Raw genomic sequence first — 14357 nt, 5'->3', positions numbered from 1 at the left:
GGAAGTTTTAAAATATATTTAAAGAAAACAATCCAAAGCAGTTTGTTTATTTGGTCTGATTGTCCAACTATTATTATTTTAGGGAAATCTTTAGACAAAACTATTAGTATTATATAAACAAATACTTTTTAAATTAAATTAATTACTTTAAGTTTATAAATTGAAGAGATTATACTGATGGCACTAAAGAGTTAAGAAGAGTTGTATACAAAATAACAAAAAGGCACAATTAATATATAAGTAAATTCTGAATATAAAATACAAAATATACTTTTAAGTTTAATTTCCTTATATGGTGTTTTTTAATATAAAAAGTTTTATTAGAATACTTTTGAAAGGAAATAAGCATTTTCAAGTCATATTTTATACCCAATAGCTTATAATTAATATAACAACAATTTGTTTTACGTAAAGGTTTATAACCAAATTACATTTATATGGTAATCAAAATAGCTGTATTAAAGCGATTTATATTTAAAATGGTAAATAATTTTATATTTTAGATGGGTACTGAAAATTTGAATTTTAGTTTAGTATAGTATTAAGCCGTTGTACGTTGGTTATTAACTGTTTTAAAATCAACAGTTTAAATATATTTTATAGGCTGAAACAGGGTATTCAATCATGACCATTAAAAAGAGCTTGTTTATCCATTTTCAGCGTGTCTTCTCTTTATTTCAGTCTTCACCTGCTGACAGGTGCCACTTGACGGGGCGTTTGACAATCTCAATTGCGCTCGAGAGCTCCGGCTCGAGGCGTATAAACTGGAGCATGGCTGGTCTGGGGACCCAAGGTTCCCCGAATTTGCTTTTCACTCTGCAAATTTTGCACGTCCCCTCTTGACCTTCGGGTGCGGATTTCACGGTCAATGGATGGGTCCAGCACCTGACCTAAGATGTCTCCGTGTCTCCAAGGGGCCGGACCGGAAAAGCAAATACCCAATCATGCAAGAAATACCATACAACCTTAAGTCTACAATTTATAATTGTGATTGCTGTTTTCTTAAGATTTGCATAAAATAGAGGTAACATTTTAAAAATAGAAATTACCATATCTTTAATTGTATGGCTGTACCTTTTAGTTTTTTTGAAATGCTTTATTTCAAAATATTTATAAATATAGGCCAATATAAGATTTTGGAATTTGGTTTTATTACTTTTTATTTGTTTGCTTCTTATAAATATATATTTAATGATAAAAAGTTTATTTTATTATTTTATTTTTCATCCAGTTGTCATGTTGTGAAAACTCAACACAGATCTGTAACCATTTTATCACTTTCACATCGTTTACACTCCCCTTGGTGGGAAACGAACCAAAAACTGTTTTTATGTATATTTTTCGGTAGTGCTTTTGTAAATTGTTTTATAAGTGTTTTTATTGGATTTTCATCATCCCGGTCTGGATAGAGTATGTACGAGTGCAGTCGCTGCGGTCATCAAAGAAGCAACTTAAATCTTCGCGCCGACGAACAGTTCCAATCCGCTGGAGAGGATTACATAGAGGGCGCCTCCAGCTGGTGCAACTCCTGCGGGGAACTGACCTTCTTTATAAAGAGCCACGTTGACACTAATTTCGTTCAGCCACTTATTACCAATAGTGTGGACTCCATCGATTCGGTTCCATTTAAGGGATCAGCTGCTTTCTTTAGAGGTGTTCTCCATCCTCGTACGATTATCCAGAACAAACAGGCCGCCAGTCTGGCTAACCATCTGAATAACTGGGCCGTCGAGGCCATGGATCCTCCGAAAGGCGGGGGATCCTTCACTACTCTGCCCAACAGACATGGCCTTTTCAGCCGGAATCAACGTAGTCAAGAAGAGGATGGACCCCCGCCACCCATAACTCCACTCAATGTGATTTCTACATTGAGTCCGCGTTCCCAGAGCGATGATGAGAAAACCATTCGCAACTCAAGTCCTGTAAGAGCGGAGAAAAGAAACCCATCTTTGGCCCGAAGTCGGAAATCGGAGCAGGTCAAGGGTATCGAGCTCTTGCGTTCCACGCCGCCCAGTCATCTGAGCCCAGAATTGCCACGCGAACAAGATCGACGTCTTTCACCGGTTAATCCGTATACCAAAACCTTTAAGAATCGAGTCAAGACGAGTCAAGAACCTGCTACCTCCACTAAACCCAAATTTAGTACGGATCAAGACGCAGGAATTCCTCGTCCGGGTATTTCCCTTAAAGAGGTAAAGAAAATGAAGCGTCGCTATGCTACTAATGATTTCTCCGGACCGGAGACCTCAAACCACTCCACGGAGCGAACCTCGCCCGGCAGTTACCCAAACAGTTCAGAGACCACCAGCCAGGCTCCCAGCAATGTGAACATCCAGAAGAGACTCGTCGAGAAGCGGCTGCAGATGAGAAGGTTAACCTCAATGCGATCGAGGCTCGAGGCGGAATTCGAGGAGACCCAAATGGAACTGGCTGACCTGGAGAGAAGACACCGAAGATCGCAGTCAGGACGAAGCCTTCGAGAAAGCGGCGGGGCTCATCTCACGTTTACACGACTTGTACACAAAAGACAAAAGGATGAACAAATAGAAGGCAAAAGGTTGGAAAAGAAAGATAAGCTTGAAACCCTCCTAAAAACCCTACACGAACAGGATTTGCCGCATTTTAAGAGTTGGAAGGTCGAAAAGGATCAAGATCAGGATCGGGAGTATCTGGACAGCCACAAGCCCACTGCTCCGCCTCTAGAAACTGAAACAGACAGCGGGACTGAAAGCGATGAGGACTTAGAGATCGAGTCCAGCACAAAGAGTGCTTCATCAATGGAGAGAGAAAGTAAAGTAAAAAACTTTAGGAAAATATATAAACCTCTGCCATATCAGCTGAAACATCCGTTTGCCAATCTTGATACCTTCGACTTTTACATGCCGAACGCCCACGAACCCAAGGATAATTTCCAGCGATCGAAGCCATTGAGCAAAACTCGCAGCATCCAGGTCCTGGCGTCCTCGGCGCAGCGTGCCAGCTTCGGTGGCGTTGTCCATGATCCCCTGGAGGCAGTGAAGCGTATCAATACTCTGGAGGATGCGAGGAAAGTCCAGCAGAAAGCCCCTGAAGCTCATTTCTCCACGGTGGCCTGCGAGGAGAAGGAGGTGATCAGGCTGATCAAGAAGAAGCCGTATGTGACCCAGCCTGAGAAAGTCAAGGAACTCGATATTTCACGATCGCCAGTCCGCTGCCCCGATTCCGATTGCAGGCGGATGTCCTTTGTCTCGGATTTCAATAGCCACCTCCTGCTCGACCACCGATCCTTGACCATGGAGCGGATTAAGGCGAGGGAGACCAAGACCTTCTTTCTGGATACGAATACGACGCTGATGGACCAGCCCAAATGTCATATGCTTTATATGGTGAGGGATAAGGTATTCGACACCAAGGGCAGGGAACTGTGCGATCTACTGCCCGTCCTGGTGATGAGTGCCCGCACCCGGTTGAGGACCGTTTTGGCATCCTTTGGAGTTCGGTCGGCACGAGCCATTAAACGGAAGAGACCAGGCGGCGGTAAAAAGTTCTTTGTTCTCTGGCTAACCGGATTGGTGCCGCGGAATATAAAACTCATGGCGACGGTTTCGATGTGGTCCACCCTAGGTTCTGATTTGGCGGATTGCGTCAGTGTTAATACCACCCATATATACGATATCCGGGCACCCAACGAGATGGGTCCCATCTGTCGCAGTCGCTGCTCTATGATGGTGCCCATGAGTATGATCAAGCGGATGACCGACAAAGGACGCAAATTCCTGGCCATCCAGGTGCAGGTCTACTGAGGAGTAGTCACAAACGAAGGCAAAATTTTACCAGTGATTGGATGATTTCACCAAATACAAGATACTAATACCTTTTTTTTACCATGTGGTCTTGTCATTTTTAATAATTGAAATTGGGCGGGATTATAAGCTTTTAAAATAATATGTACATGGAAATAAATTAATTAGAAATGTTAAAAAAATGTTTAAAGGTGTTTATAAAACTCACATGATTTCGACGAATTTATAAAACCAAAATACTTACAAAACAAAATAATAAATGCATAAAATATAAAACTCAGGTAGATAAAGATATATTTTAATACCATTTCCATGCATTTGCTTAAAATTCTGAATGAATCTAATTATTAAATATGAAGTGAAAAATTTAACGTTGTATTAGTAATATAGAAAAAGACAAGATTAGCTTTTTTAAAAAAGTTACATTTTTCCGGCAAACAGAAATTTTTTTGGAAGGCAAAGTTCTCTCAAAAAGCTGGCATACTTTTAGGCTTCATGAGCAACGTCCTCCAAAATATTCGGAATATTCTGTTGCCTTCTTTTTTGGGACCTTTATAGCTGGGATTTGAAGCGTTTAAATCAATAAATAGTTTATTGGCTTGAGCTTGTTCGGGAAGTTATCCCATAAGTATTTATCAGAGTGAATAGCCCAAAAAAATAATGATAGTTATTTTTATTTAATAATAAAGATCTGAGCATATTTTTATAAAACAATGTTTCTTTACAAGTTTAAAACTTTGCCTTTTCTGTCTTAAAACACTATTTACATCGAAAGCACTCACTCAGTTGTCAATCACGAAAAATACGCAAAATATATTTTATTTTTTGTGTGTCACCTAGGGAACGTAAATTTTAGATTTTTAAATTTCACTCTATTTGTAAATTGAGTCTTCAAGTAAACGTTTTTCCCCTCTTTCGGCCCAAAACCAAGATAAGTGAGGTGCCGACCATGTCGTCTCAGTTCGGCAAGAAGTGCGGGGGTTCCAGCAGCGGTGGCTCCAGCGGCAACAACAAACTGGCGACCATGGATCCCACGGAGAGCAACTTCGGCCTGGAGCTGAAGCCGACTCCCAAGCAGACCTGTATTCCGGAACATCAGCGCCATAGATTGGCCAATTCGGATACCAAGTATGTTTCATATTTAAATTTCAAAAGGATAAGTGTGCTGTCTTGCAAAAGATAACGGACGTCCATTATGTCTTCAAGGATTGTTATACCCGTTACTCGTAGAGTAAAAGGGTATATTGTATTCGTGCAAAAGTATGTAACAGCTAGAAGGAAGCGTTTCCGACCCTATAAAGTATATATATTCTTGTTCAGGGTCACTAGCCGAGTCGATATAGCCATGTCCGTCTGTCCGTCTGTCCGTCTTTCCGTCTGTCCGTCCGTATGAACGCTGAGATCTCGGAAACTATAAAAGCTAGAAGATTGACATTTTGCATGCAGATTCTAGGAGTTCCTACGCAGCGCAAGTTTGTTTCAAAAAGGTGCCACGCCCCCTTTAACGCCCACAATTGCTTAAATACGATTTTAAAAATTTAAATATTTTGGAAAAGTAAAAATGCAGTTTTATTGTGTTTATCAATACCTATCGAAATGTAGAAGAAATTTTTCAAATCGGACCATTCGTTAAAAAGTTATGCGTGATCAAAGTTTCTATCTCCATCTCCCTCGCACTCCCTTTACCTGAGTAACGGGTATCTGATAGTCGGGGCACCCGACTATAGCGTTCTCTCTTGTTTTATGACGAATTCATTACATTCAGAAAGGGGATGTCAAAAATCACCAAAAACTCAAGGTCGTAAAGCTCCTAAAGCTGCTCGTTGTGCTATTCTTATTAAAACCAATATTGTATGCTCAAAAATGCATATAAAACGAGGACGGAAGCTAACTTCGGCAAGCCGAAGTTTTAATACCCTTGCAGACTTTGACGAAATTGCTAAAAGTGAAAAAGTAGCGAAAGGAATAAGGTATACATAAGTAAACTAGATTTGCATCGTTTCAAGTCAATTGCTTTTATACTGCAAAAATGTCATATACAAAAGGGATACTTTCGCAGCCTTTAACAATTTTTCCTATCTCCTTTAAGATATAGACTTCCGAGCGGCAAGCGCTTTTACCCTAATCAAGATATGCGTAAATAAATAAGAATTGGAAAAATTTATGATAGTAGCTTACACACTTCGCGAAATATTCTGATAATCATCAAATTTGGACCGATTTCACCCTATTGTTCCTATGGGGGCTATAGGATATAGACGTCCGATCGGCACGCGCCTTCACCTTGATCAATGTATGCATAAAAAAATACAATTTGGAAAGATTCATGTCAATAGCTTGTATACTGCGCGAAATATCCTAAAAATCATTAAATATTAACCGATTTTACCCTTTTGTTCCTATGAGAGCTATAGGATATAGACGTCCGATCGCCACGCGCTTTTACCCTGATCAAGGTATGCATAAAAAAATACGATTTGGAAAGATTCATGTCAATAGCTTGTATACTGCGCGAAATATCCTAAAAATCATTAAATTTTAACCGATTTTACCCTTTTGTTCCTATGGGAGCTATAGGATATAGATCAAGGTACGCATAAAAAATACGATTTGGAAAGATTTATGTCAATAGCTTTTACACTGCGCGAAATATCTTCCATTCTTGCAAGTTATATCCGATTGTTCCTATGGGAGCTATAGGATATAGACATCCGATCGGGGCGGTTTTCAAACTTGATCTGCGTACACTTGTTTTAGGACGAGTGTGAAAGTTTCAGATCGCTAGCTTTTAAACTGAGCTCGCAAACGGTATTGAAACAGACGGACAGACGGACAGACGGACGGACGGACAGACGGACAGACGGACATGGCTATATCGACTCCCCTATTGATCCTGATCAAGAATATATATACTTTATAGGGTCGGAAACGTCTCCTTCACTGCGTTACAAACTTCTGACCAAAATTATAATACCCTCTGCAAGGGTATAAAAATATAATAAAATTTTTACCAGTTTATACTGGTTTTTAATGTTTTAAAAGTAATCGAAAGATATTTAATGATTATAATTGAATTTTAATTAGAAACAGTATTACAATATTTTTGCCCTATTTTATTTGTTTATTAAGAACAGGGAACATAATCATAATTTTGTTTCTTTTTATACCCTTGCAGAGGGTATTATAATTTCAGTCAAAAGTTTGCAACGCAGTGAAGGAGACATTTGCGACCCTATAAAGTATATATATTCTTGATCAGCATCACCAGGAGAGTCGATCTAGCCATGTCCGTCTGTCCGTCTGTCCGTCCGTCTGTCCGTCCGTCTGTCCGTCTGTCCGTCTGTCCGTCTGTCCGTCTGTCCGTCTGTCCGTCCGTTTCTACGCAAACTAGTCCCTCAGTTTTAAAGCTATCTGCTTGAAACTTTCCCAAAAGTTGTCTTTCTATTGCAGGTAGTATATAAGTCGGAACGAGCCTGATCGGGCCACTATATCATATAGCTGCCATATAACTGAACGATCGGAAAAGCCATAACTTTGGTGTTTTTAAAGTTAGGAAGTTGGGATTTGCTATGGGTTTTATTTTTGGATAATCAATCCGACCTGCCAAATTTCATAAGGATCGGACGACTATATCCTATAGCCGCCATATAACTGATTGATCGGAAATGCCATAGCTTTGGTGTTTGTAAAGTTAGGAAGTTGGGATTTTCTATGGGTTTTATTTTTGGCCAATCAATCCGACCTACCAAATTTTATAAGGATCGGCCGACTATATCTTATATCTGCCATATAACTGAACGATTGGAAATGACATAACTTTGGTGTTTTTAAAGTTAGGAAGTTGGGACTTTTTATGAGTATTAAGAATGCATCATATGAATAATTTTGGAGAATATAATTTATAGAATATTCTGCAAGGGTATATCAACTTCGGCTCCGCCCGAAGTTAGCTTTCCTTTCTTGTTAAATAATGAATTACAATTATGGAGAATAAGGACAGTTTGATTAGATGATTGTTTCTTGAATTCCGTTTCTAATGAATTGAATTGTTGATTTAAAATGCACTTTAATAATCATTATTTGTAGCTCTTTAATTAAGCGCTTATAATAGGCTATAACTTCCATTTTATTTTTAATTTTTTTGCAGCGTATACCAGCGGAATATTGGTTACGATATGCCGGACAAGTCCTGGTCTGTGCTGTATTTTGGTGCCGGCAAGGACAGAGCTATGAAGTAGCGTCAATAAAACCGCAGACCAGACAGATGACCCGGTCCCCATCCCAACATCCCGTACTAGCACCAGTTTAAATCGAATGTCTGCGAGCGCCTGGCCCACTGATTGACTCCTTCGCCACCACATCCATCCACCAGTCATCCATCAGATGTCGCGAAATGTTATATAAAATTGAAATTCGCCCTCGTGCCAGTGCATATGTGATCTTTATGTGTGGGTTGTGGTACGGCTGCAATTGATGATGTTGTCGCCGGAGATTCTGATATTTACGATTGTGATTAATGGAGACAGCGTCATTGAGCGCGATCTGCGGCGCTTGAGACATATAGTACTATAGTATTCGCACAACGATCGCAGAGCAATCCATGATGTCATTCATGGCACCCGACACATTGAGCCAAGATTGCTCTTGAGAAGTGTCATTTGTATCAAAAGCGGAAATAATGGCTTAATGAGACAAATGACGCGACACTGACACATCTGACAGTTTCAAAATACGTGTGAAATTCATTTAATTGATGCCCAGTTTTTGCAATCATCTTTTCAATGCCAGTTATACAAAATTTTGGCTATCGGTTTCAGCACGAAATGCTAATCTCCCAATGAATAATCTAACGTACATCATTCTTTAGTTTTTGTAGGGGAACCACAAAAAGTGTTTGTAAAGGTATTTTAAAGCAAATACAATGATCTCTTGAATTAATAATCTAGGCTTACTAATTTTAGGCAGACAGGTAATAAATTTGAAAGGGCTGGCCGCAAATGTTTTCTATAAAGAGTTGTTAAATGGGTATACCTTAAAGTTATTGATAAGATGTGTAGGTAAGGTGACAGTTCCTATAAGTTCAACAATATAACAAACTATATTTTCAGTTGTAAAAATATATATAAAATATCTGATAAAAGCAACTGTTTCTTTAAAATACTTTTAAACCATTATTATAAGTCTGAATTTTGGCTTCCGTGCTCAAGTGACTTTTTGTGATTCCCCCTCCATTAATTTATGGTCTGTCTGCGTTTTAAAATAGCTCCGAAAATAGCTTTCTTTCAAGCATGCCAAAATCTGTTTGTCTGCTCGTTAGCATATCTGCATATACTGAATATTTGGCACTGCCTGCAGATGGGTGGACTTAAAGATTCCGGACCACATGTCAACTTTAAACCCATCTAAAGTGTATGTCACAAATAATTAATTTTATGAATTTAAAAGTCTGAATCACAAAAAATATTTAGATTAGGATATACAAGTATTCGAAATGGGTTAAACAAATATTGCATTTATTCTTATCAACAAGTGTAACCTTTAATTTCCCCTGCATTGCGATAAGATAACGTTTATATTTCTGTAAATTCTTTTGATATTAAGATTTTTCCAAGACCTTGTCTGTCAATCACAATTTTTACAATGGGCCAAAGCAATGTCTCATTTCCGTTGTGAATTTGTGATTATTCGCTGCATATTTTCCCCATTGCCAACTGCAATTTATAAGTGGCAGTGACATCAGTTCGCACTCGTCTATAACAAGAACATATTTATACCATTCAAGTGAAAAGTGAGATCAGATCTGGGCAATTACGAAATTTTTAAAAATTGTTTGGTCTGTGAAAGGTTCATTTATTTGGCCAAATTTCTAAAACATTGCGAACTCTCGTTGCAAATAATATAATATATACATTTGCCTATTTGTTTGCCACATTTTGTGGCCTGCTCGTTGCTGTGTTCTAATTGAAATGGACCACAAAATTGCTCTTCTCTGGATGCGGCACGCCGCAAACTTCAAAGTTTCGCTTTACTCCGACCGCTTCTGATTGATGGTTATGATTGATGGAGTCGCACTCGATTTTCGTTTATTTTTCTGACCGCCGTATGGTTTTTTGCATTCGTTTTTCGCCAATTTGATACAATTGAACTTTGTCGTATGTCCAAACCAAATTCTTTCCATACATTTCGCATCATTTGCATTAAAAATACGGGAAAGCTCAAAGTCCAAAGTCGCCTGTGTTTTCCTTTCCCCTTTTTTGCATAGCTGGTGTTTTTTTCTTATGCAGTAAAATCTCACATTTCCATAAGGCAAACATGAGCATAAGCATAAAATTATATATGCACAAGAATTGGCAGAGCCATCGAAGCAACAGCCACTGCACTCGCAAGTTGCAACAATCTGAGCAGTACACTGGAAAAATATTTTCCTTTTTGGACAAACAATATATTACAGAAAAATAAATATATTTGTAAACCAAACCGTTGTAATTGTAAAATAATAGTTAATTCAAAAGGTAAATAACGTTTATGTAGGCCCACTAAATTTTTATTTTATATATTCAGAGCTAGCTTAACCAGATTTAAACGATTAATAAGATATTAAAATTAGACTTAAAACAAATTAAAATAATTTGTAAGCCAAGAAAAGAAACTTGTGCTAAAGAATCTGTATTTGTTTTAATACAATAATTCTTGTTTTGTTGAGTATATTTTTGATAATGGAGTGTGGCTACAAACAAAAATATTCTGAATAATTGGATAAAATAAATTAATCTAAAACCAAAATTTTTTTTTTTTTACCCTTAACTTATTTTGTAATATTGTTGTATGCTTGAGAATCCTATTTTGTCCAAGTGCAACATGATTGGATAAGGGGCGACAATTGGGAGCGGGGGTTTCTTTGCTCTTGCCAAATTTCGCTTCACTTGTTGTGGCTGTAATTGCTGCCGTTTCCGAGGGGCCAAAGGGGCGGAGTGCGGTGTGCGGTGGGTGGTGGGTGGCGGCCAGAGGATTGGTATCTGTCATTGACATGGATGGTCGTCGTGGTTCGTGCTTGCAGCTTAAATGCGTTTTGCATAATTTTAAAGCCTCTTTAAAGCGAAATGCAATTACGGGTTGCGATTTTGTGACCGAAACTATTTCGCTCATTTTCCTTTTTTTTTTTTCGTTGAAGCAAATTGAATTTCACTCTTCGCTGCACATCGATGGGGAGGGGGGAGGGAGGAGGGTTGGAAAGAGAGATTTTTCATTTCCCATGCGTCGTATACGTGTTATTTGCGAATTCGCAAAGCGCGAACCATTTTGATCAATTTCTATGCAATTACTTTCTGCCAGTTAGAGAAAAATTGATTAATTAGCCTTAGCCAGCGCATATGAAATATGCTCAATCAATTATTGATGATGCCGTGCAAAAAGGTTTATGGCCCACATCTGTCGTTAGTTCTGTCAATTATTCACAAATGATGAGTTTATTGAAAACGAAAACTAATATTCTAAACACAATTTTCAAATTACTCATGGCTGCAAGAATTGTTTTGGTGATTCAGGTAGCGGATTCCGTTTATTCACATCGATAAGAATGGCTAGTAAGGCCCAGATGATTCAGATATCTGCGACTTTTGTGATGTTGAGTCAGAGAAGTTCCAGAAATGTAAAAATAAAAATGTAACACGTTTTATTCCGGCATTGATCGTTTATAATTTTTGGGAATCAAACGACACAAACGAAGCTCCCTAATTGAACTTGAACTTGGTGTTAAGTGACAGCAATTGAAATGTCTTAATTTCCACCCTCAAAAATTTGGATCAATTTCTATTGAAATTCTTGGAATGCAAACAAGTGAATAATTCCATAGTATTATGGTTAAGCAGACTCACGCCAAAAATGTTCAGAAAACAATTTATCAAAACTTGCGTAATTTTTTGAATAATTTTGAATATGCATAAAACCAGAAACAAAAGCGCTGCCCCAGTGGCCTAAACATTGTTGTACTATATGGCTTGTGAATGCCGTCTAAGCGTAAATATATTGAAAATCGATTAGTGCAAAGTGAACAGGAAAATCAACAAAATGGAAATGACAACGCCAGACAACGTGGCTCTGGGAACTGGGGGCCACGCATAATTCTTGAGCTGGTGGCTTCGGGCCTATTGTACTGAGAAAAAATGCTTAACGAAACTAACCTGTTTACGATGAATAAAATTTTCATGATCACGTCAGTTGTATCTAAAATACCTATTATCTATCTTAAAAAGGTATTTGCTATATAAGATAAATATAAATATTTAATATTAATATACATATAAAAATGTTATGATATGGAATGGAAAATGTATTTTTCAAATTTACACAATACAACTTTATTTATATATGTATAATTGCAAAAATATTAAAAATTTGACTTTCATCTAGTTAAAATTTGTAACTTAATTTCGAACGCTTAGAATAATATTTTTTATACGAAAAAGGTTATAAAGGTAAAAAAGGCTTCTTTTAATTAATAACATTTAGCAATTTAAATATTTTTTAAATATGTTTATATTATTTCACTTGTAAAAGCCCAAATAAAAAAAAAAATTTTTTTTTTTTAATGGCAAACTAGATGAATTGCCTAAATATTATTTTAAGTGGCATCAAAAATTGTAAATATAAAAAAAAGGCAAAATATGCTAGAATGGTCAATAAATTAGGATAATTTTCATTAAACTTCTAATAAAAATTTAAAAATTGTAGGAAACCTAAACATAAAGTTTTATCAACTGGTTAAACTGCATTTTTAAACTCATTTTTCTCCGTGCACAGTAATCATCAATGACAAAGTTTGTTCGCTGCCGGGGGACAGGTTGCAGTTGGCTCCGACTGCTGACCACCGGTCACCAGTTTCCAGTATCGAGTAACCAATGACCACCATCACCATCGCCAGCTGCCCAACAAGTTGTCTTCAATTAGCGCCAATCGCAGCACAACAACGAAAAGCAATTAAGTCACGCAGCACTAACCAACTTGGGTGTTCTCCGGCCCCTTATCAAATATTTTTTAATTGAAAACTTATTACTGGAAGTATCCCAAACTTGGTTATCGGCTAAGTAAGTTATGTTATGAAGAGATTTGCATAATTGGAAACACGTTTAAGGTATTCATCAGTGCCTCTCTCCTTCGCACGCAGATTTGCATAGTGCATTACTCACCAGATACTTGAATGATTCAGAGGTGTAACCTTCAATTGGTTAGACCCTAACTATATTGCCAGTAAAAATTTAATTGAAATCGACTGCCTTTATTGAGCAATTGTCTTCGAGCAAATGCAAGTTGCCTTTTAGTTTCAGCATATTTATTCGCATTTTATTTTCTTTTCTCATTTTCAATTTTTCGGCTTTGGTCTCGGTGGTGCGATTCAAATATGTGGCGATCATTCTGGACCGAATTTTTGGTCTTATTTCTTATTAGTGGAGCATACCCAGACGCAAATCTCCGAGCACCGACACATGTTGCGCTTGCCGTTCTGTATTTAAGTTTTTATATATTTGAATATAGCCAAAATGTGCGAAAACTTAAGACATTTGCCACATCTGGCGATTGGAATAGGCAGGAAACTATCTTGGTAATAAGGGAATTTTTTGTCTGGGCTTATTTGTTTTAAACTTGTCGAAAGGTTAAGTGAAATTACTTTGAATTTATTTGCTATCCAACATGAAAACTTATTGATTTTCTGGGCTTTCCATAGTCCACTTTTATTATTTAATTTCTATTCAAATCACTCTATTCTCAGAGGAGTACATTTATTTGCGTTCATAACCTATCATTTTTTTTATAAATATGGTAGAATATGTCTTACTCATCAAAAGAAGCCCCATCTAGAAAGATTTTTTAACGTTCGGGTTGTAAATAAAGTCCCAGGAGTCGCGAGAAAGAATTGCACATCTACTTGGTTATAAGTAGACCGGTGTTTATCTAATACAATGATCCAAAGATAAAAAATCACAAGTTCATGGCAGTATACAGTCATAACAATATTATCCAATACTCAGTGCTCTCTAATATATCTGTGAGTGTAGAAAAAGTCTGATATATGAAAAGGATGGATCACAAAGAGGAAATTGTCGTTCTTCTATTGTTATCGTTAAAAGTAATGAAGAAAATTAAATAATTACAATTTATTACACCTGAATAAATAAAACTCAACAGTCTAATTTTATCTGAGGAATATATATCCATAACTTTTCCCTAACATTTTTTTAAGAGTGTCATTCCTATCGCGTTTTTACAAATCGCCTAGTCCAATTATTCAAGAAAGTCTAAGATATTCAACTTCCCGAAATAGTATTGTTTATTTTGAAGCGTCCCACCTTTATTTTATTCTTTTATTGTTGATCAACCTTTTTTCCCAGCCCCTGCCAATACCGCATTTCATTATTTCTCTGATACAAACACTTTTCTGACCACGTGCTGTGACCTCTTCGATGGGTCAATGTCACGCCAGAATAGACTCTCGATGAGTTTGTTTAGGCTCTCTTCTCGGGTCAGCAGAGGAAATCTTTAAATTGCCATAAATTACAAGAATTAGAGGCCTAATGTTAG

The 14357-nt window shown here is 37.4% G+C and overlaps 2 protein-coding genes across 2 annotated transcripts; both read left to right on the top strand.

Annotated features, from left to right (window-relative positions):
• Positions 1 to 1249: 1249 nt before the first annotated feature.
• LOC108041958 lies at positions 1250 to 3863 on the top strand. Its single transcript, XM_017120033.1, has one exon. It carries the CDS (start codon positions 1413 to 1415, stop codon positions 3780 to 3782), a length of 2370 nt encoding a protein of 789 aa, XP_016975522.1. The 5' UTR covers positions 1250 to 1412; the 3' UTR covers positions 3783 to 3863.
• A 693-nt stretch (positions 3864 to 4556) lies between these two features.
• LOC108041955 lies at positions 4557 to 8214 on the top strand. Its single transcript, XM_044456759.1, has 2 exons — positions 4557 to 4910; positions 7930 to 8214. Exons 1-2 carry the CDS (start codon positions 4732 to 4734, stop codon positions 8018 to 8020), a joined length of 270 nt encoding a protein of 89 aa, XP_044312694.1. The 5' UTR covers positions 4557 to 4731; the 3' UTR covers positions 8021 to 8214.
• The last annotated feature ends 6143 nt before the right edge of the window (positions 8215 to 14357 follow it).

The sequence above is a fragment of the Drosophila rhopaloa genome, unplaced genomic scaffold, assembly GCF_018152115.1.
Source record: "Drosophila rhopaloa isolate 14029-0021.01 unplaced genomic scaffold, ASM1815211v1 contig_150, whole genome shotgun sequence".
NCBI lineage: Eukaryota > Metazoa > Arthropoda > Insecta > Diptera > Drosophilidae > Drosophila > Drosophila rhopaloa.
Note: the sequence above shows the minus strand (reverse complement) of the source record. Positions and strands in the feature narration are given on the sequence as shown.